The sequence below is a fragment of the Pogona vitticeps genome, chromosome 4 (genome assembly GCF_051106095.1).
Source record: "Pogona vitticeps strain Pit_001003342236 chromosome 4, PviZW2.1, whole genome shotgun sequence".
In the NCBI taxonomy this organism is placed as follows: Eukaryota; Metazoa; Chordata; class Lepidosauria; order Squamata; family Agamidae; genus Pogona; species Pogona vitticeps.
The window spans coordinates 41070611-41095199 of NC_135786.1; the positions used below are offsets into that span (position 1 = coordinate 41070611).

The following is a 24589-nucleotide window of genomic DNA, read 5'->3' on the forward strand; positions in this document are numbered from 1 at the left end:
CTAAGCCACACAACAGCATTTTCCTGACACCACTGTGAAACTGCAACATGGAGATTGTAGCACTATGCTGTATCAAAAATTCACTGATCAATATACCTATCTGCATGCCTCCATCTTCCATCTTGAACACACCACTAAATCTCTTGTTTACAATGAAGCTCTCAGGTAAATTGCATCTGCTTGGACCCACAAGACAGAGACTCCAAACTCAAAGATCTATGAAATGCATTTCTCAGACTACAATATCCATCCAATATGGTTAAAGAACAAATTAGCCACAAAAGATGAATACTCAGAAGCAACCTACTGCAAGACAAACCAAGAAGAGAAAACAACCACTACTAGTTGTTACTTTCAGCCCACAACTGAGACCACTCATACACATGATAAATGATCTCCTGCCCATCCTTGACAAAAAATATTATACTCCCCCCCCCCAGCACTTGGTGGAAGATCTATACTTGCTTAAAGACAACCCACCAATTCCAAGCTACTACTGAAACACAATGGAGTAGACAACATGGGTACAGAGATGAGCACTAACCCCTGATACAAACCCAGATGCCAACTCTTTCCCCACATTTACTCTGGCAACAAGATCAAGGATCCAGCAATGTCTTACACACAACATCAAGGTCACTTTTACTTGTTTCTCTGCCAACACAGACCATTTGTTTTTTTGCCAACAACGTCCCTCTGCACTCTACAATCTACATAGAATGAAGCAATCTCTATGCGAAAGAATTACCGTATTTTTCGCTCCATAAGACACAATTTTCCCCAAAAAAGTGGGGGGGGGGAAGTGTGTGCATCTTATGGAGCGAATACTGTAAAAAAGGGTTCAAAACCTCTTCAGCCACCACCATCCAGAAGCTTCCCACCACAGTGCTGGGAGGCCTCTGAACCAGCACCAGAGGCTGCTCGCCATGGCAGCCGCATTGGACCTCGCCACTCTGCCATCTGCGCTGCTGGCTTTCCAGGATCTGGAGCCCACCTGGAAAGCCAGTAGGGCCAACAGGCCTATGGCAGCAAATTTAAATGGCAGAGGGCAGCGAAAACAGCCAAGGACCAAAGGGGAAAGAGATCAAAGTGATTTTAGAAAGACCAGGGGAAAGTGCAAACACAGTCCCCCACTACCACAAATTATGCAGTCGAGTTTCCCACATGTGGGGAAATCACAGGGATCAGGACACCCAAAGTGCAATGGATGAGCCTCACCCTGGGAAAACCACTTTCATGATCATGGTATCTCCCCTGCCAGGTAAGTATGAGTTGGAGTGGCCCTTGCACCTCCTACCCCCTTCTGTGCCCTGTTCCCCCAAAGCATGGTGACCCCCCTGGCTGCACCTCCCGCTCAGAACAGGGCTGCACAACCCCGGTCCCGCCAGAGGCCAAGAGAGCTCCTCCATGTTTTGGGGTGCCCCACGGGACCCCCATCAGGGGCCAGGTGTTCCTCCCACAATCCTCCAGTGCGCAGGCATTAGAATACCTGACTGCATCTGCCTGCTTGCATCACCTGGATGGCTTCTCTATTGGAGAAGTAAAGCAGGAAGGAGGAGTCTCTTTCTGGTCACCTTCTGCGGAGAAGTTAGCTGGAGGCTACAGCAACTCTCTACAGATGACAGCTTTATTATCCTTTTTATATATTGAGAAAAACCACAGCTGTTTTGGGCTTTAGTTTGCAAATCTTTCGTTTGCAAAGAATAAAGCTGTCATCTGTAGAGAGCTGCTATAGCCTTCAGCTAACTTCTCTGCAGAAGGTGAAGTTATTATTTATATTATTGGTTCAGAGTATTTTTTTCTCTTTTCCTCCCCCAAAATTATGTGCTTCTTATAGTCCAGTGCGTCTTATGGAGCAAAAAATATGGTAATGGACCCAAATTCAAGATCAGGAATGACAATACACAGAAACCTGTTTCAAATCACTTCGGTCTACCAGGATACTATTCACAGGATTTGAAAACTATTATTCTGGAGAAGAAAAAGCTCAGATAAAACATATACATTTGCTCACCACCTATTTCAATGAATTAAATACTAGCCAAAGATTCTTAAGAATTAGTAATGTGAAGTATTATAATAATTATGTTGCTGTCTGCTGTTATTTTCCTTCCTGACTAACTACAGCCACCTTTACAGAACATGTTTCACAAGTAAAGCTAGTCATTCTTAACTCATTACCAAATGTTGTTTCTGCTGCTGCATCTTTTGGCCACTAATCATTGTTACTGTTTACAGAGCAAAGTTTCAAAAGAAAAGAACTGAATACCGAACAGTAGAGATAGGGGTATTCGTATACGAATACCCCCATACAGGTGGACATAACAAAGATCCAGCCTCATGGGGCTGGACGGTCCACTCACCGATCCACCACAGTCACGGCTGCTGTGGATCCTTCCAATGGCTCCAGAGATCACATTTGGTGAGCCACTCTTCGACCTAGCAGAGAGGCTTGTCATCCCACCTCCTGCCAGGAGTGGCAAGCTGTCTAGCCACACGGGGCTGGACCCTCGTTATGTCCACATGTGCCCCCGGGGGTATTCGTATACGGATATGGATATGCCCATCTCTACCAAACAGGGGTCTTAAATCATTACTAGGTGTGAAATGCAACCAAACACTACTGTCCCTTTATTCTTAGACCCCTGTGAATGCTTTGCCATGTAGTTTCCGTATTCTCACTCTCATGTCTAAAGAAGCAGGTATGTTCCATGAAAATTCATATCAAAATACAGCAGTTAATCTTTAAGGTACCACAACATCTTTTTCTCCCCTCTCCTTTTTTGCTTTTGTTTTGTTTTGCCTTTCTTGTTGATAATTTGCAGGACCCCCTCTATGTATCTTAACTCTAACTAAGAAGCCTGCATAAAAAGTGCAGTTCACTGAAACAGTCCAACCCATTAAGAGCAGTAGCATTTTTGCGACTGACTTCAACAAGTGTTCCTTGAACACTACATAAGAAATTGGATCCCATGCTTCTCACCTCCATCTTCACAATCTTCAGGAGCTTTGGCTTTTTTACAAAGACGAGGATCCAGCCAGGTGGTGGTCTTGGTGTTGTGACTATGGGATACAAAGCACATGCTTAAGAGAATGGACTAAATTCTGCTCCATTCACCAGTAGTCACAAAGTCCAGAGAACCTCTTCTCTCTTACATATTTCCATGTGGATGCTAGTTAGTTATAAAATAATGCAAACATATTGATAAAGAAAAATCCACAGCCGTCTATGCTTCACTTGCGGAGATGCAGTTAAGTTTGGAGGTAGGGAATGTGGAAGGAAGATTCTGAAGTAATTAATTTAATTAAATATTGCAAAATAGGAAGCTAGCCCCAAAAGGCTGCTATATTTTTACAATTGTTTGAAAAAGTGCTGCTTGTGATAAAGATAAGAAAAGAAAGATGTATTTTTTTAAAACTTTAACAGCATGTTTGAGTTATGTTCTTTTTTTTACAGCTATGAAATTAGTATTGATGGAGAGAACAAAACAACAAGTTTATCTGCAATTAGGTTAATTTAGGTTATAGTTGTCAGAAAAAAACAATAGTTCCTGTATATGAAGCGAATTCAACGATCCTAGGAACATGTGGAAGTGTACAGTATGCATAAGCTCAACAGAGAACAATCAGACAAATGACACAAAATTACACATGTCCCTTTTAAATCTAAAAAAAGTTATTCAATTCTGCTTTATCTTAATAACATTAATTGCTGAGGATACATGATGTTTACTGATCTGCATATACAGGGCCACATTCTTTAAGATACTAGGATGATCCAATTTTACAGCAAAAGAGCTGGAAAATATTCGATTCATTATAAAAATGTAGTCTTAAATTCTCATATAGAATGTTTACATAACTGATACATTTTCAGTGAAGTTATGAACTTTGAGAGGTAAATTTTAATACAATTTTTTAAAGCTGGACACAAGATTTTAGACATAGATTTTTATTCCTATAAAGGCTATTCTGTATTTATTGTTCTGAGAAAATCTATATAGAACTTTAAATTAGGAAAATGAATATTGCAAAACTGAAAAGGTATTTATCCTTCAGAAGAAAAAATGAAGAACACTATTTTCTTTAAACTAGCTATTGCATTGGCATATAGCAGCATATTCTGCCATCTGTTTCAGCTGATATTGATTGTGCTAACCAGAAAACAAGTACACAGACTGATATAAATTATCTTGCTAATCAACTAAAAACATTTAAACACTTTATCAACCTACACTGCAAACAATGGTACCAACTTTTACTCACTCAATGAAGTAGATCATGCCTGTGTCTGTGTAGGCCATTTCCCAGTTCTTGGGCAGAGGCTCTAGATTTTCTTCCCTTGATAAATAGTTTCTGAAATCCATGGAACTATTTGTCTGATTGTAACTAGGAACAGGCTTCATCCAGTCAGAACAATCTGAATGTCTCTCTTTGTTTTCTGAAATCGTTCAAAGGTTACTGTTAGTTTGTTACATCTTCATGCTGTTTTGCAGAGCCACTTCTGTTACTTGGTTATAAAGCAAACGTCAAAAACAATTTCATCTTTATTTTTATGCCATTTTATTCTTCTACAGTGAACTTCAAATAAACGAAACCTGATTTATATACTTTACTTCTATACATCAAGTTTGATGGTCTAGGCCCAGTTTCAAAAAACCAACAGCCTAGGCCAGATTTACAGTATAAACTATGTAACTGCATATCTATCTCTACCGAATAACCGTTTCACTGCCTATAAAAAGGTGCATGCTTTCCCTCCCAAGTTACCAATCATGGCATAAGATCATCATAAGAGAAATGAAATGAAAATGTTTGGACAACATTGAATTTCACTTCCATAATTCATTTGATGATAGATTTAATAGGGCCTACGGATTACTTCAATTGGACATGCTACCAACACTCCATTAGAGAAGTGTTGCCACCCCACCCCAATATATTACAATCATATTTCTAGGAATAAAAGGAATTGTATGGTTCATATTTTTGGAGTAACAATGTTAAGTGAATGTAGGAAATACGACACTAGAGGAGGGAAGAACACTAGATTGCCATCTTTTGTCAGCAACTAAATAAAGAACAGACAAAATAATTAAGAACAGGAACAATGACAGAAAAATTATAGGACATACTGTATTGTCTGGAAAAGAGGCGCAGAAAATTTCAATTGGCATTTTTTAAAAAAAATTGTTTTGCTCATCATCATCACCATAATTGTCATCATCATCAATTCAAATAAGATACACATAATAAGTAATACACAGACATGGTTATTTTGTCTTTTCCTAGTACTAGCCGGTCCAGCAATTTTTCTATTGTTCATATAGATAATTCACTTTTAACTATTAGAATGGATAAGCCTACAAAAAGAGAAAGAATATATACTACAGATAAAGCACTGAATTTGCTCACTTTTGTACTGAAATTATGGGAATGTCTGATCTAGAAGGCTATGTTAACATCCTCATTAAAAGGTTTATGACATATGATGACTATCTGGTTTGATATATACAGTGGTGCCTCGCAAGACGAGCGCCCCGTTTAACGACGAAATCACATCATGACAAACTTTTTGCGATCGCAAAAGCAATTGCTTTACGATGGTTTCAATGGGGGAATTTCGCTTTGCGATGATCGGTTCCCTGCTTTGGGAACAGATTCTCGCAAAATGAGGGTTTTCGGCCAGCTGATCGGCAGTTTCAAAATGGCTGCCGGGTTTAAAAAAAATGGCTCCCCACTCTTTTTTGGGACGGATTCCTCGCTGCACGGGCAGCGAAAATGGCCACGCTATGGAGGATCTTTGCTGGACGGTGAGTTTCAAGCCCATAAAAATGCATTAATCAGGTTTTAATACATTTCTATGGGCTTTTTTATTTCGCACTACGACGTTTTCGTTTTACAGCAATTTCGCTGGAACGAATTAACGTCGTAATGCAAGGCACCACTGTACTACGTAGTCACATTGTTCAAGTGGCTCTATTTGTGTATTTCTATTATACTGCCTTGCTTGTGAATGTGCTTACATTTTATGATTGGCTATAGTTTATTGTTAGCTTCTCTGAATGCTGCACTCCTTTTTAAACTAATAATTGCATCATTTCAACTTATGGCGACCCTTCTCAGGGGTTTCTAGGCATAAAGAACTCAAAACCAGTTTAATAGTGTTTTCTCTAGAGGCACTCTAGGACCTTGTAGCTTGCCCAAGGCCACACAGGCTGGCTTTTTTCCCCAAGTGGGGAATTGACCTCCCAACCCTTGTCCCCACAGCCAGGTGTTCTACTGCACTAAGTTATCCAGGCAGCCTGCAAACTTTTACATATGTGTGTGAGTGTCTATAAAAGAGAGAGAGAGACAGAGAGAGAACTGACCTGTGCCCCCAGTACCATTAACTGCTTCCTTCTCTTCTTCCTCTTCTTCTTCAGGTAGAGAGCTGTCCATTTTCTGCATCTTGCTGACTGATGTGGTTCTTTTTCTTTGAGATTCTGGGTCAAAATCATTATCAAAAAGCACTTGGTCCACCGGATCTGGCTGAAATGGACTGGGCTCAGCTGGAGGTTTAGGAGTACCATAGAAATTACCTTTTGCGTACCGGGGGAAGTGGGGAGAAAATATATATGCAATTATCAGAAATCATAACAAGCTTTTCTGACTTTTAAAAAAACAAAGTCACTGTACTACTGGCAGAGGCAAGCATCTTATTCAGAATCAGTATCATCTTGCTTGGATAATTACACCTAACATAAATTGTTTTCATGTGGTCAAAATATCTTATTTCACCTGTCTATACCACCACAAACATTTATAATGGCATCTAATTCATGAAAATCACACTCAAGAATAAGTTCCATGAAGCCCAATGAGGCTTATGCATAGGTAAGCATGTAAAAGACTGGAGTTTTAAAAGCCAAAAGCAGAGTGTACTCTTCTAAATAACAACACGTTTCTACAAGAAATAGAGAAACAGAAAAATAGAAAAATTAAAAGCATATTCTGTTTTCTGAAAAAGTCACTACATATGCTGAAATATTGTAATAGGTTTTAATAACCAATTGACAGTGCTACTGAAATAAAAAGGACTCAACCACAAAGTGACTGTCCTATATCAGTCTTCTAACAAAATAAGAGATTTGTTATTTTACTCTCTATTTGCTAATGTCTCCCAATGAGACACACAAAAGAGATTCCTAAGAGTAGCAGAGAATAGGAATGAAAATCAAGATGGATTCTCCTCTAATATACACAGCATGATCATGAACTATTTTGAAACAATCTGAAATTTCGGACAGGCTGAAGCCAAAAGCATGAAACAGCAATTTTAACAAGGCAATGTTAAAATATACAGTTAGAGGTAACATTCCATGCCTTCCGATAGCAGATTGATCTCCAGATAAAGCTATTAGCTTGATTGTTTTTGTTTAGTTGTTAAGTCGTGTTCAACTCTTTGTGACCCCATGGACCAGAGCACGCCAGGCCCTCCTGTCTTCCACTGCCTCCCGGAGTTGGGTCAAATTCATGTTGGCAGCTTCGGTGACACTGTCCAACCATCCAGTATCACAATTTAAAAAGCATCAATTCTTCAGCGGTCAGCTCCAGCTCTCACTTCCATACATCACTACTGGAAAAACCATAGCTTTGACTGTGCGGATTTTTGTCGGCAAGGTGATATCTCAGCTTTTTAAGATGCTGTCTAGGTTTGTCATCGCTTTTCTACCAAGAAGCAAGAGTCTTTTAATTTCGTGGCTGCTGTCACCATCTGCAGTGATCATGGAGCCCAAGAATGTAAAATCTCTCACTGCCTCCATATCTTCCTCTTCTATTTGCCAGGAGGTGATGGGACCAATGGCCATAATCTTAGGTTTTTTTTTTTTTTTTTTTTTTTTTTTTTTTTTTTTTTTTTGATGCTGAGCTTCAGACCATTTTTGGAGCTTTCCTCTTTCACCCTCATTAAGAGATTCTTTAATTCCTCCTCACTTTCTGCCATCAGAGTGGTATCATCTGCATATCGGAGGTTGTTGATATTTCTTCCAGCAATATTGTTGTTGATATTCCTCCAGTCCAGCCTTTTACACGACGAATTCTGCATATATGTTAAATAATCAGGGAGACAATATATAGCCTCATCGTACTCCTTTCCCAATTTTGAACCAATCAGTTGTTCCATATCCAGTTCTAACTGTTGCTTCCTGTCCCACATATAGATTTCTCAGAAGATAGATAAGGTGGTCAGGCACTCCCATTTTTTAAAGAACTTGCCATAGTTTGCTATGGTACACACAGTCAAAGGGTTTTGCGTAGTCAGTGAAGCAGATGTTTTTCTGGAACTCTTTGGCTTTCTCCATAATCCAGTGCATGTTAGCAATTTAGTCTCTAGTTCCTCTGCCGCTTCAAAATCCAGCTTGTACTTCTGGAAGTTCTCAGTCCACATACTGCTGAAGTCTACCTTGTAGGATTAGCTTGATACTAAATTAGAAAGCTAAAAATACAATGTTGTCTTATTTGAGTAACCTCTGCATCATTATTAAATAAAACAAGTGCTCTCAAAGAAACGTAAACAATTGGCTTCTACTCTTTCACTAATTATATAACTTTAATAAAAAAGAATGGCATTAGATTTCCAGGCTATGGTAACTATTTTGAAATTAAACCTTTATTTTCCCTTTGTAAAACCAAGTATTAAAATGAACGAAGGACTTAACACGGTGGCCAGGTTTTGCATTACATGTTAAGTTATATACTGTATGCTTTCATATGCAGTACCTTTTCTCTCCAATAACACAGCAATTAACCCTGCAAGTCTTTGATTAAACAGTTTCTAGAAAACTGGAAAATCTGAATTTTACTCCAACATCAACCCCTTGCCCCAAACATGGGCACACTAAATCACTGCTTCCACAGTGTACTTTCCACCCCAAGTAAACAATATAGTATAATCCCACTATCCACTGCCACTGTGGAGTACCAGCAGAGGCATAACAGAGTTGAAATGAAATACAGGTTTTGATAGTGTAACATCCACTGGTAATCAGCACAACATTCACAGTTACCTCAACTTTACTAGTCCAGACCAATTAATTCATATTTGTAATCTCAAAAGCTTTCATGGGCAGGATCAGATGGTTGTTGTAGGTTTGGGGGGCAGTTTGGCTGTGTTCTGGATGTTTTCTTCCTAACATTTCTCCAGTCTCTGTGGCTGGTATCTTCAGAGGACAGGAGTTAGAACTCTGTGTTCTGGTGTTGTGTGTGGGACAGCTGAGTATTTGTAGCTGTGGAATCACTTTTCTGTCCTTTTCAGGACACTGGGTGATTATGGTAATCAGGGTGTTTTTGTTATGGGTGTATTGCTGTTTAACATCAGCAGAGCTTCAACAAAAAAGAAAAAGGCTAAAATTCAACAAAGCCTGGCTCCCAGCACTGAAAAATACAGCCTGCAAAAAGGTCAAAAAACTCTACCCAGACACAAGGACTGGTGACCACTGCACACATCAAGACCAGCTAACAATGCCCATCAATCACAGTGACAGATGATTTCCCCCTTATCACAACAATACACCCATAACAAAAAAACACCCTGATCACCATAATCCAGAACACAGCCAAACAGCCCGAAAAACCTACAATAATCCATATTTCTTGGAATGAAGTCTCACGGAGTATAATATGTTTAGTCCTAGTAACACAGGCCTCATCTATTTAGATCAGGAAACAGAGCTACCTATCATATTTGCTTAAGTGGGAATTCATAATACAAAAAAAGGACACAGACATGCAAATATTTTATGTGAGATTAAACTACTCCCTGAATTTCTTTGTTTTTGGAAATGCAGATTGAACCACAACATTTTGCATTAAGCCAAGGATTTTTTTTAAATATTTGGGAATCCTCACCACCAACACTTTTAAAAAAAATGTCAGAAAACTGACATAAGGGGGGGGACTACTGCACAACTTAAATTAAGAGAAAGCTTAAAAATGGTACTGTACACATAATAAAGAAAACAGTCAAAACCAGAATTAAACCTCAGATTCACTGACTATAACAAGCAGGCTAATTTCTCCAAGCCTATTCCATTTAAGGAAATGATAATATGCCCATTCACAAAGGAGATAGCTTTGCTATTTAAGTCTGTTTTTAAAGAGATTTCTGCAAGAGAAATAACATACTGACTTCAAAGGAGAGCCCAAACTTTTAAGACTGAAGTCTTTTCACACTTCCACTGAACAGAACATGAATTTGTTCTCAAAAGAAAGACTTCATATCATACCTGAAATCTTTCCCATTGTAATTATCAGTCTGAAATTTTGTTACTGCATTTTGCTATAGGTATTTAGAATAAATATGTACCATTAAATAAGCAGGGTGGAGGAATTACTTCACCTGGCTAGATGCAGTTATTCTGAAACCATGCCTTTTCATGAAGCAGAAAAGCCAACAGATGACAGATTTGGACTAATATATGAGAACAATTGTTATTTAATTTGGTATCGTTGCATTTTTACTGACAGGGCTGTGAAATGATGCTGCATAGCTTTCTGTTTCATGTGCTGAAATAACTAGTTTTGGGTACTATGCACCTTGTGAGAGTTCAATTTGATGTTCTACCTGAAGCAACAAAGTATCTTGGGCAGTCCTGCACTTGTAGTTCTATAATAACATACATGCTTTGAAAACATATACACATATGGAACAATATAACTGACAAAACAGTAGGATATGGGTAGCATCCTCATGAAGATTTATGTATTGTGCACTAAAATATCTTCTGGAGTGACAGAACTGACTACATGTGGATCTGTGTTACAGCCATTATTTATGTTACATTTATTTACACAGATCTGGGAGGGAGGGGCTGACCAGTTTCCAGAATCCTGTAACCTGCATGAGCAGAATGTTTTTGAACTACCCCACCCCCAAAATAGGCAACTTTCCCAAGCTCACAGTGACAAAATATATTTACAAAAGCTCTGGAGATATAGTATAACTAATTTTTTAGATTGACAACCTGCTGTTAGTCTGCACTGTGACATAAGATTGTGACAACTTGCAGCTACAGAGGTATAAACATATCTTCTTTTAAAAGAAAAAAATATTTTGCATAGTTACAGCACAGGTTTTTAAACCTGTTTTCATGTTGTTTTCTAGCCAAAGACAGAGCTGAGATGCATATCTGCTGTAGCAACGTTCGATAATAATTTAGCCAGATTTTTCTGACACTGAAACTAAGCTTTTTTTCTTAATTCTGCAGCTGCCACAATCTTGTTTAGTTGTTCAAGTGTGTGTTGATTCCTTACACATGGGAAAGGTGTGCACTTGCTCCTCCACCACTCTCCTATCATTATTTCTGGCAAAAATAAAGATTTCAGTTCACACAGAAAATGTCCACGGCTCTCTGCTTTAGATTGTTGCATTCAATGTACAAAATGGTAACAAAAACAGGAACAGATAACGCAAGGTTAGCACACACATACTCCTCTCATGTTGCGATAACACCATTATAGATGACTGATTAGAATTATATGTTGTCAAAAATTGGCCTTTTTTGTTTGCTTGGCTCTAGCACTATCTTTCTCTGGATTAGAAAATATCTGCTCTGTTCTCAGTAGCTGGGCAGGACAGCCTTACTAAATGACAATACAGTATTAAAGGTTAACAATAGTACATATGGATAGGAACAAGGGGGTAGCACATACTAATTCTACTGTTCCACTATATTTACCATCTACAAAGTGGCCTGTAAGTAAATGCAAGAGGGAATGGTAAAAATCACTAAAGGTAAAGGTAAAGGTTCCCCTTGACAATTTTTGTCCAGTTGTGTTCGACTCTAGGGGGCGGTGCTCATCCCCGTTTCCAAGCCATAGAGCCAGCGTTTGTCCAAAGACAATCTTCCGTGGTCACATGGCCAGTGCGACTTAGACACAGAACGCTGTTACCTTCCCACCGAAGTGGTCCCTATTTATCTACTTGCATTTGCATGCTTTCGAACCGCTAGGTTGGCGGGAGCTGGGACAAACGACAGGAGCTCACTCCGTCGCGTGGATTCGATCTTACGACTGCTTGGTCTTCTGACCCTGCAGCACAGGCTTCTGTGGTTTAGCCCGCAGCGCCACCACGTCCCTAACTGCACTGTAAATTCGCGAATACATTGCACTGTAAACTCTTAAAATTTAGAATCTCGGTTGTTTGTTTCCCTTGGAAAGGGAATATAAAACTTTAAGTAGCCAGATAACAAACGTCTGCAAATTGAAATAGTTGTGAATATTACTAAGGACAGCAATAACAAAATATGAATGAATTAATCTATGAACACCAATACATTATTACTTGTAGAAGGTGCTCGTTCAACATGTTAGCTGGTAAAATGGTTTACATTTTAAACATACCATCATATGTTCCACTTTCTAGCAAGGCTCCACTTTCTTCTAGTGCCTTAAATTGTTCAACAGGAATAAAATTATAGTCCACTCCAGGGACCTCTCCATCTCTGGGAGCTCTTGTAGTGCCTGAGAAAAAAAGTAAGGAGGAGAATAGCTATAAAATGTTTTTTAGAGCTACTAGTTTCCAAACAGTCAGTTTAACTTCAAAAAGAAGCAATTGAATACACTGCATACAAGACTCTCATTTCAGCAAAATCATAATCAGAACATGCATGACCACAAGTATGCCAAAATGTGAACCTGGGCAATCTACTATGTAGCAATTAGATAGGTAGACAGACAGACTGACTGACTTTATTATAGTCAATAACCAATATCAGAAATACAAATAAACCATAAATTTAAAAAATGTTATTCCAAGGACCTGCATTACCATCACCCTAAAAACACAATAAAATAACCAAAAATCTCTTGGTAGCATAATTAGCAATGTGTTCCCCTGTAAGAAAACTGCTGCTGTTAACTAAAAGTAATTATACATTTACTGAAAACTCTTCTTTCATAAATTATGACTGCAGCGGTGTAAAATTTCACTGCATTAAACAGCAGTGAAAGTAATTTAAAAGGGTGTAATACGTCCAGGAAATAACTTTAAACACAGTTCAATAATAGTTTTCTGACTATCAAGATAAAAACAGCAACACAAAGGAATTTGAGTTATTGTTCCTATTCCTCCAGAACTACAAGGACATTTGCATTGCCAGTAAAGGATATTTCCAAACTCTCCCCCTACTGGACCACTGAGGGCACAGCATTTATTTGGCCAAGTTCTACTGTGCTTTTGTATTGAAAGTGAATAAAAATAATCAGCTGATTTAAAAGGCAGCAAAGCTGTAACGATTAGGATATTGTTTGAGGCTGTGCCAAGATCATGTTGCCTCTCGACCTCTGTAATACATTGCCCAAGGGCTATTCTAACTGCATCATATCCCATTAGGATAAAGCATTCCACAAATCAGTTGTAGCCTCTAAGTTTAGCAAACAGATCTTTCCAAACTGACTGATAATTGTCATGTAATAGTAGAGTGGTTAAGCCTACTGGCAGAAATTTAGCTTCAGTCAAAAGCTAGAGATAACTAGCTAAACCCTACTATTCCACTTACAACTGCAAAGCTGCATTTGAGACCCAACAGGCCCAGTTGTACACCATAAAGAAGCTGGCTGAGAAAATTGGCCTAGAACAATTTTAAAGCAGCTGGGATATAATGCCCTCCAGTGCAAAAGAAAAAAAAATAAAAAATACTGTAGAAGCAGATACATAGCAGTAAGATATTTAAACAAAAGAGCCCTTATGAATTTATGAAATAGAGGCAAAAGGAGTTATTATAATTTTGGTTCACTTTTAAATACCAATTCACTATTTCCTCTGTACTTAAAAAAAAGAAACAAACCCGGAATTTTCCCCTGAGAATATGGCTAGTCAACCTCTTAAGTGGAAAGAATGACATATGTTTGCATGAAGTTCCTGGTGAAATGGAAGGTGTTCCCTCTGGAATATACACCAAATTAATAGTAGCTAAGAACACAGGCAAGCAAATTAAAAACAAGTTTTAAAGAGCAGTGCTAAAATACATAAAAAGACAAAGATAGAAAGATGCTTAGCAGTCATACAGTCAAAGTCATAGAGTTGGAAGAGATCACTGAGGCCATCCAGTCCAACTTCCTGCCATGCAATCACATAGTATGTTGCTGGTGGAGTGATTTACACCCATCAAACATTTTTCTCTGAACAAATTCTGTATTTCCTAGCTGAGCTTCATTATTACTCATATGAGGGTAGAAAAGGGAGGAATACAAACAAGAACTCCCCAGATCACTGGTGCAGAATTGCATTGTCCATACAGAAAGGCGCCTGCTTCCTTGCTCTTCAGCTGTAAGTCTAGCATTTGCAAAAACATCCAGATGATTGTGACTGTTGAGATTGTGATTTAGATTTGGTGAGGATAATGGATAACACCAGCAAGATTTAAACTGTTTTGTTCACTGTTGCTGCTGTCGCAAACAATTCACACATTCGTATCCATTGTCCAAGTTTTAGGTGACAAAGCATCCTCCTTTCAGACTCTACAGAGGTCTTCTACTCAAAGATATACTGTAGTTAGTGGTTTAAGCAACAATTTCTTGATTAATTGAGACAGCACTAGTAATAAGGGCAACTATATGGTGTTGAAGAACTAACTTTCCCCTTTACTGAATACTAGATCAAAACTGGCAGAATAGGCTTCCAGATATGTAAATGAAATATAGTCGTTTGACTATATAACCTAGTATCTTCAGACAGCTATAAAGAAGTTACATAATCCACAATCTCCATCTAGAAATAAGACAAGAGCCAAAATGAGACTGGCATTAAAAGAGATCAGGATTAGAAAAAAGAAACTTCAGATGGATGTTTATCCTGAATAAGAATCTAAGGATCTGCACCAAGCTGTAGTACTGAGAGCAGAGAATTAAGGCTTGAAAGCACAGACTCCATATTGAAATTAATGCCATGCTAGATATTTCATATACACGTGGTGTGCCAGCTGTGCCTCTTCCTTGGGATGTCTGATTTGGCTACAATGACACATGCCTTAGTTATATCCCACTTTGATTGCTGTAACATGCTCTACATGGGGCTGCCTTTGAAGATGGTTCAAAATGAAGCAGTCAGACTGCTGACCAGAGTCAGTTATATGGAATGTATAACTCCTTTCTTACAGTAGCTTCACAGACTACCAAGTCTGTTTCCAGACTCAATTCAAAGTATTAGTTATGGTCTATGAAACCCTACATGGTTTAGGTCCAGGCTATCTGAAGGACCATCTCTCCCCACATGAGCCTTCCCAGTTCCTAAGATATTCAGAGGAAGTTTCGTTGCCCTCACAGGTACATTTAACAGGGACGTGACAAAGGGCTTTCCAGTGGCTGTTCACAGGTTGTAGAATGTACTCCCTCAGAAAGAAGGTCCTTCCCCTCCCTCTTTTACTTTTGGCAACATTCCTTTTTAGGCATCTTTTTAATAACTAAATTAGATGAGAGAGATTCTCTTCTTTTAAGCGGGATTTAAAGCTTTCAAATGTTTAGAAAATTTTAATTAATATTATATATTTAATTTTTTTAACTTTATAACTTACTGTGTTTTTCATCAAAATGGTTTTAATCATTGTGTAAATAATATAAAGAGGAGAGCACAAAAATGGTCTGAAGCTCAAAATAAAAAATACTAAGATCACGGCCACTGGTCCCATCAACACCTGGCAAACAGAAGGGGAAGATATGGAGGCAGTGACAGATTTTACGTTCTTCGGCTCCATGATCACTGCAGACGGTGACAGCAGCCATGAAATTAAAAGACTCCTGCTTCTTGGGAGGAAAGCCATGACAAACCTAGACAGCATCTTAAAAAGCTGAGAAATCACCTTGCCGACAAAGGTCCGCATAGTCAAAGCTATGGTTTTTTCCAGGAGTGATGTATGGAAGTGACAGCTAGACCATAAAGAAGGCTGACCGCTGAAGAATTGATGCTTTTTAAATTGTGGTACTGGAGGAAACTCTTGAGAGTCCCCTGGACTGCAAAGAGAACAAACCTATCCATTCTGAAGGAAATCAACCTTGAGTGCTCATTGGAAGGACAGAACCTGAAGCTGAGGCTCCAATACTTTGGTCACCTCATGGGAAGAGAAGACCCCCTGGAAAAGTCCCTCAAGTTGGGAAAGTGTGAAGGCAAGAGGAGAAGGGGATGACAGAGGACGAGATGGTTGGAAAGTGTCACCGAAGCTACCAACATGAATTTGGGAGGCAGTGGAACCCAGGAGGGCCTGGCGTGTTCTGGTTCATGAGGTCACGAAGAGTTGGACACGACTTAATGACTAAACAACAACAAATAATAAAATAGAAATCAATGTCATAGGTTAAGATGTTACCAATATCAAGACTTTTATCCCTAGTGAAACTTAGTATGATTGTGGCAATATCTAGTAAAATAGTGATGGCAAATGGAGAAACCCTGAGATGAAACAGTAAATGTCAGTATCAGGGTTACTGTCAGTTCTTAGACAGGTATTGGATCTGAAGTAAGTTATTTTGAAATTAATACCTGGAGGAGGAGGAGGAGGAGGAGATCTAGTCTGTTGGAACTTATTGTCCCTTGATTACAAATAGTATCTGTAATACTGTGGTGCTGGCAATCAGCCCTGATACAGACTAGGTCCCTTCATACCAAGGTAAGGTGTTCCCAAAATTTTTGTCAGATCTCAGAGACAACCAATTACAAAGTATTGGAAAACAGCTGTATGGCGAAGATCTATGCCACAGTGAAAACCAACAAGTTTCAGCACAATCACTGTGATCAAACTCCTTATACAGTGTCAATACTGAATACTGAAATGATGATGATGATGATGATGATGATGATGATGATGATGATGATGATGAGAGAGAGAGAGAGAGAGAGAGAGAGAGAGAGAGAGAGAGAGAGAGGAGAGCTCCATGGAGGAAGGGAGAAGACTCATCCGGATACCGCAAATAACATAACACAGAAGAATTCCTGGCTGGATTGCTGACTGGTGACATTAAGGGGCACATGAGGCATTGTTGGTGAAAATTAGGATTTGTTTCAGTTGCTCACTGACTGAAAGGCTTTTAGTTCTTTTGAGATTTCTCATACTATTCAAAGCAACCCACTCTAATTCTTAAACCTGAATTTTTGATACTTATACAAAGATGTATTGCACCTTGGGGTGCTCACTGGAAGGACAGATCTACCTAATGGGGAACATAATTCAAAACCTATTATATAAAGTCATGTGGGACCACTCTGCCTATAGAGATACCACACAACTTTATTACACTATTTGGTTCAGAATATTTTTTCCTGTTTTCCTCCTCTAAAAATTAGCTGTGTCTTATACAGTGGTGCCTCGCTTAACGGGCACCCCTTTAATGACGAATCCGCATAGCGAAGATTTTGCGATCGCTTTTGGCCCTCCTGGCCAAGCGCCAGCCGGTCAGCCGGCCGAAAAAGCTGGCGGGCTCTTGGGAGGAGGGCGGGGGAGCCTTCCCCCACCCTTCTGCCCGAGCGCCAGCTGGCCAGCTGGCCAAAAAAGCCTTCCCCCGCGCTCCTGCCCAAGTGCCAGCCCCATTTTCGGCCAGCTGATCGGAGGTTCCAAAATGGCCGCTGCAACCATTTTCGCGCGATTTCCTTGCTTACCGAGGGCGCAAAAATCAATATAATATAATTTATTGTCATTGTAAGTATATACACAGTATACCCATACAATGAAATTCACAGACACCCAGAGACCAGCGCTATGGAGGATCTTTGCATAACGGTGAGTTTTCGCCCCATAGGAACTCATTAAACTCATTTAATGCGTTTCTATGGGGTTTTCCCACCCGCATTGCGATGTTTCCGGATAGCGACGATTAATCCGGAACGGATTAACGTCGCTATGCGGGGCACCACTGTACTGAGGTGCGTCTTATGGACCGAAAAATGTGGTAAATATTACAAGCAATTAAACAATATATGATTTCATATACAATTAAAAATTAAATCATTAGAACATAAAAAAGATTAAAATTATCTACTAAAATGGTGTTCAGGGATTCAGTTATAATTGTTAAAAGGCTACCTGAAGAGATGGCTCTTTAGCTTTTTTCAAAAAGATAAAAGGGAAGGGGCCTTATTGATCTCCCAAAGGAGAGGGTGCCATAGTCTGGGAGCACGCTAACTTATTTTTCCATTTACCCAACAAGGTTTCACTGGAAAATTTGCTAGTCAGATGAAGTCACTATTCTTGTGTTGCAACAAATACATATTTTGCCTAATTATTATTCACTGCAGGGAACCTCTCAAGATGATGATGGCTGGAGAGCACTAGACTATTAAAAACTGGAGACAGTGGCCACCAAACATGAGACCTCACACACCTGCAAAAAATGTGTTTGAACATTGATCCATGCAAATCACAATTCTTGATTCTAAACAGTCCTAGATTGTAAACAAGCAAAAATACACAAAATACAAATCAAACTTTTCCGCACAAGACAGTTCTGTCTTTTGTGCAGGAAATGTTTGTGTGTATGTTCCCATAGGGAACCCAAGGTGGCTCACAACAACCAAAATTATGAAACAATCAACAATTTTAAAAACACTGTATAAATATCATATTGAAAACAATGTTGAAAACAATAAAATATATATCAAGATTAAAATCAAGACCAAAAATAATTTAAAAGAATTAATAAACAATGCATTCCTGAGACACAATGCTTAAAAGTCTGAATGATGACAGAAGGAGAAGAGGGAGGGGGCCAACTTGCATATGCTCAGACATGCATATGTTGAAACATATGTTCTGCATATGCTCAGACACACTCATTGTACTTCTGATTTAGAATTCTCTGCCCTTGATTCACTAACTGTTTTCAGCTTAGCAGTGGATCAGTTCCATTTTCCCCATCCTAACAAACAATCCACACTGTCTGAAGGTGAATGAAGAGCATGTGGAGGTAGAACAGAGGAGGTTGGAAAAAAGAGAGATGCAGATCAATAAAAAAATTAATTTAACAGGTTGCTAGATCCCATGCTTTAGGGCAGTCTCCCTAAGCTAGCAGGCTCCAGACATATTTGATTATAAATTAAGCAGCATACTTTTATTGCAAATCCTACCATCTGAACCATCAATCAGATTGCGAGATTTTTAGTCCAGCATATCTAGAAGTGACAGAATATAGTTTAAAATTACAAAAAGAAAAACCAGCAACAAAATGTGCTATAAGAACCAATGGCGACAACCAATCATGCCATTCTCTTTCACATGGTTACTTTTAAAAATCAAAACATGCAAATATTAATGTGTTAATGATGATGTTGGAAAGGATAGAACGAAACGTATCATGTGACATTTGTTAATTAAACTAGTTATTATGCACAGCATTACACCTATACTTTCCAACATCAACAACAAGGAATTAATTTCCCAATTTCTAAATATCAACATTCATGAGTTAATGTTTAAACCTAGCATCCCAAGTTCTGTTATCTTCGAGGATCTAGAGAAAGAGGGAGACTGAACAGCAAATGGGCTTGTGGGGTCAGATAAAAACTTGCAGGCTTAGTTTTGTCTGTTGTATTGCTGTTAGCTTGGCAATTCGTACTTTACAACAGGTGTGAACATTTTTTCCACAGTAAGGCCCACCCTCAAGTGTACACAATCAGAGCTGAGATGTAATTGGCTTGGAAAAACTGCAAAATATTGTATTAGAAAACATTTCATTTTAAAACAAGGCATTTATATATTCCTGCCTGGTCTTTACTTTCCCAAAATGTTTTCCAAGCACTCTCTTCTTAAAATTTATTGTTAGAAAGGAATGTTCAAATCTTACAGAACAACTACAAATATTTGGACCAGCTACAAGGTCATGTAACAGGAGGGATGTGCATGACAAAGCACTACCTCTGTTTCATTTTGATTCTTGCCTGCTGCAGATTTCTGTGTATAAAAGAAATTGATCTAAGTCTGAAAACACTCACACATTGTCAGAAAAGATCTTTAAATGTTTAACTTTTGCTCTTAAAGTCTGCATTTTATATAATACAGTACAGTGGTGCCTTGACTTACGAACTTAATCCGTAATGGAATGGTGTTCGTAAGTCAAAACGTTCGTAAATCAAAACAGCATTTCCCATAGGAATGCACTAAAACCCGATAAATCTGTTCTGGCTCTTTTTTGTTCTTATGTCAAGGCACAGTTTGTAATTCAAAGCATTTGTTCCTACAGGAACTAATGCAAAACCGAGAAGAAGACAATGGGGAAGGGAGACAGTTTAGAGGTCTAAAACACATGCTAAACGTACACATTTTAAACTCACACATTTTACACCAACACATTTTAAACCAAGCCAGCACAGACCCTTGCAAAAACTTTTCTTATTTGCAAGGGAATCATATATGAACCATTGCAAAAGCACAGGAAACAAAGAGAGCAGATTAGAAATGCAAAGAGAACTAAGCAAAAAAGCAAGGGAAGCATGCATGAACCATTGCAAAAGCACAGAACACAAACAGAGCAGATTAGAAATGCAAAGAGAACAAAGCAAAAAAGCAAGAGAAGCATGCATGAACCATTGCAAAAACAAAGAAAACAAACAGAGCAGATCAGAAATGCACAGAGAACAAAGGGACAAGGTCAGAAATGCACAGAAATCAAAGGAAAAAGCAAGGGAAGAATGCAGGAACCATTGCAAAAACAAACAGAGCAGATCAGAAATGCAAAGAGAACAAAGCAAAAAGCATGCAAGGCACATCGAAAATGGGGGGACCCCAAAAAAGCAACCACACACCCCAAGGAAATGGGGGGGACAAGACCCATTAGACATGGGGAAAAACACTCCAAAGAGGAATTACCCTCCCCCCATTGGAAATGGGGGGAACAAAAAAACAAATACCTTCCCAAGACCAATCACATCACGGAAACATAACCCCTACAGCTGAAAATCATGCTGCAAAAATACCCAGAACAGTTTTTTAAAAGTATAAAGCAGCACCTTACCTTAGCAGGCAGCCTCCTCAGATCGCACACTCTTTTGCTGGGGCAAAAGAGCTACAAAGAAGCAGCCTTCTTGCCACCTACGGTTAGCTACTTGAATTTCCTGCCCTTTTCCCCTGTCTTTTTTCTGTTCGTAAGTCAAAGCTTCATTTGCAAGTCAAAGCAAAATTTTGTGAACGGAACTGTTCGTAACTCAAAATGTTTGTAGGTAAAGGCGTTTGTAAGTCAAGGCACCACTGTATTAATACAGTATTTATAAATAAAGTAAATACTGTATTTTCTATTTAAAGAATAGAAGATATAGATATATTTTCAATATTAAACGAGTCTGAATGCAAATCAAGGAACATGAGGCTTCTGCATGCAGCTGAGTGTACTTCTTTTGGGTCAAATGAGAAGGACAATTAAATGGATTAAATAGATTACAAACATGAACTTTACTGAGAATTTTGACTGGAAATTGAAACATGCCCCAGTTCCAATTTTGGCATACAGTGTTAACAGAGGGAAAGGAAATGCAAGAAAGCAAAGTGGCTGTCCAATGAGGCCTTACAAATATCAGAGAAGAGAAGGGAAACAAAATGCAATGGAGAAACAGAAAGCTACAGAAAATTGAATGCAGACTGCCAAAGAACAGCAAGGAGAGACAAGAAGGCCTTCTTAAATGAACAGTGCAAAGATACAGAGGAAAATAATAGAAAGGGAAAAACCAGAGATATGGTCAAGAAAACTGTAGATATTAAAAGAACATTTTGTGCAAAGATATACATGATGAAGGACAAAAATGGGAGGGACCTCACAGAAGACATCAAGAATAGGTGGCAAGAATACACGGAGGAATTATACCAGAAAGATCTGGATGACCCTGACAACACAGATAGTGTGGTTGCTGACCTTGAGCCAGACATCCTGGAGAGCAAAATCAAGCATGGCTAAAAACAAAGCCAGCAGAGGTGATGGCATTCCAGTTGAACTATTTAAAATCTTTAAAAAATGATGCTGTTAAGGTGCTACACTCAGTAGGCCAGCAAGTTTGGAAAACTCAAGGTGGCTCACAAGGTTAAAACAAATAGAATTGAAAAGACAATAAACTACGCTTCTTCTTCTTCTTCATCATCATCATCATCATCATCATCATTAGTCAAAGCTACAGAAAACAGCAATATTAGTAACAACAGACATACTGTGTCAATATTTAACAGATACTTAGCATTTTGGTTAAAGCTTTTATCTGTTATACAATATCAGTCAATGCTTTTATAATTTTGATAATAATGAGGTCACGAAGGGTTGGAAACGGCTTAACGACTACACAACAACAAATGTAATCATCTTAAGAAAATTACATAACAATATCAGCTACACTAAGATAGCACAACAAATTATTGTTCATTAGGAACAAATCTAAACTCACTTTGGCTTTTAATGTCTATGGCATTTCATTTGTTCTATTTTTTTCTTTATTTGGCACACTACTGATGTGTAAATAATAATTAAGATCTACAAACTAAATTAAAAAATGAAAACTGCTGATCTCTAAGCTGTGTGAAAAAGAACAAGTTATATACCATAGTTTTCCATGCATAAGACGTCCCCACTTTTATAACCCAAAATTAAGAAATCTAAGTGGGGCTTTGCAAGTGTAGGGGAAAGGGGATCAAAGTGCTGCAGGATCACTTTGATCCCTGCTTTCTCCCTTCATGCTAAGCCCCGTTTTTATTCCTTTACCCCTTATACAGCCACAGGATTGGTTTGATTCTTTTCCCCCTCCTTGTTTTAAGCCCCATGGGACTTAGCAAGCAGAGGGGAAAGCAGGGATCAAAGCAATCATGCAGCGCTTTCCTTTTGCTAAAGATTAGCAAGTGGAGGGGAAAGCAGGGATCAAAGGCCCTCTGGAACAATTTCATCCCTGCTTTTCCCTCCACTTGTTTTTATACTCTCCTCAGCTTACTTTCGTGTATAAGACGACCCTCAATTTTTAGTCTAAAAATTGTAGGGTCGTCTTATACACGGAAGTAAGCTGACAAATTGTAGACAAAAGTATAGTCTTATACATGGAAAAATACAGTAAATACCAGAGCAATAGACTTTGCTCATCTCTCTGTTTTATCAAAGCCCTCAGTCATTTCAGAAGCGATATCCCTTACGAGCCTCGTAAGCTCCTCCATTGCTGTTTATTTTCTTCAGTTGGTACTCTCGTTAATCTTTCCAAACTGCGGTCTGAGGGGACTTTGACAGATTTATCCCATAGAGAGGTCTAATTAAGAATAACTGTTGTTGTTACAGAGCTTCTATACTTTGGATCTTCATCCCACAGAAGGTCAAGCTGGACCGATATTTGCTGTCCTTCCACAAGCAGGTAAAGATCTTTCTCTTCTGGAAAGCTTTCCCTTACTCACTCGAGGTCCAAGTGGGTTTTTCCAAAATGGATTATTGTACCGTACTGCTTTGAATGTTTTTTGGTGTTTCTTTTGTTTACTGTTTTAGTGTGATACTTGTTTGATCTTTTTTAGTACTTGTATACTTAATGTTTTTAACTTTAAATACTGTCTTTTAATGATGTCAGCAGTCTTCAGTCCTTTTTTAAGAGAAAGGCGGGATAAAATATTTTAAATAAATAAATAGAATATACATACCTACCACTGATTGCTTCAGAATTCTAAGCTAGTTGCTTGCTGCCTATAAAAGCTATGTTGAATGTTTCCAGCATTAACAGAAAGCTAAATTATTAATTGTGTAATTTACATGCATCTTCCTAGTGAAAAGATGTACTAAATGTCAAAGCACATACTCTGTATGTTCAAGGTCTCTGTTTGAAAGCTACCATCTCTAAATAGGGCCAGGAAAGTATCCTGCTTGAAACCCTAGAAAGCTGCTACCAGTCAGCACAGACAATACTGAGCCAGATGAACCAGTTCTGTGACTTGATATATGGGAGCTAATTACGAAGTTTGAAAGGAAGATATGATCCAAACAAAATGTACAAAATACAACCCATCTAATAGCAGCTATCAGCAAGAATAAACAAGCCACACTTCAGTAGAACATAGGTATATTTGGTTCATCTTCAGCATTTGAGCAGTCTCAGATAGAAGTTAAAGAAAGAAGACATTTCCAGTGACAGGTAGAATCACATAACATGTTTTCATATAACATACATTATTTGGGATGTATGTAGGAATTCATTTCTTACATATATGTGTCATTATGTCAGCATGCTAAATACTTACATGGGATGGTTCTCAAGTAGAGGTTATCTCTGATCACTTGCTGCAGTTTATGATCAATTGAACCTTTCTGGAATTGCAGGCTTAGATAGTGACGTAAATCTTTGTTGATGACCTTGCCTGTAAAACAAGTACAGAGCATCATGTAACACTTTAATCTATCATATGATAAAAACATATAATCCCTCACCCTCTACAGCATTTTTATTTTCTGCCAAATGTCTGAAATACAACATGACTGCAAAAATTATGTGAATGACATCTGATTTTGTACCTAGGATCAATAGCCAATAATCAGCCCAATTAGTCTGCTAATAAATTTCACTTCGATTCAATCTTGCTGCTTACTGTATTTCAACCAGCTATTTATAACTCTTCCTTCCTGCTATCAC

At 38.5% G+C, this 24589-nt stretch overlaps 1 protein-coding gene and 1 non-coding gene across 7 annotated transcripts in view; both read right to left on the reverse strand.

The window, feature by feature from the left end:
* MAGI3 (membrane associated guanylate kinase, WW and PDZ domain containing 3) overlaps positions 1-24589 on the reverse strand; it is a 184500-nt gene that overhangs the window by 86499 nt on the left and 73412 nt on the right. For all 6 annotated transcript variants that reach the window (XR_013545117.1, XR_013545116.1, XM_072997166.2 and 3 more), the window contains exons 2-6: positions 24201-24317; positions 12382-12501; positions 6372-6581; positions 4267-4441; positions 2984-3063 (exon numbers count right to left, since the gene is read on the reverse strand). Coding sequence is in view for 4 of the 6 variants with exons in the window: in XM_072997166.2 (XP_072853267.2) it covers positions 2984-3063; positions 4267-4441; positions 6372-6581; positions 12382-12501; positions 24201-24317 (702 nt within the window). In the remaining 2 variants the exon portion in view is untranslated. The remainder of the gene's footprint in view (positions 1-2983; positions 3064-4266; positions 4442-6371; positions 6582-12381; positions 12502-24200; positions 24318-24589) is intronic.
* Positions 1106-1269, reverse strand: LOC140707246 (U1 spliceosomal RNA). The gene has a single exon (XR_012087166.2). It is a non-coding gene; the product is annotated as a U1 spliceosomal RNA (small nuclear RNA).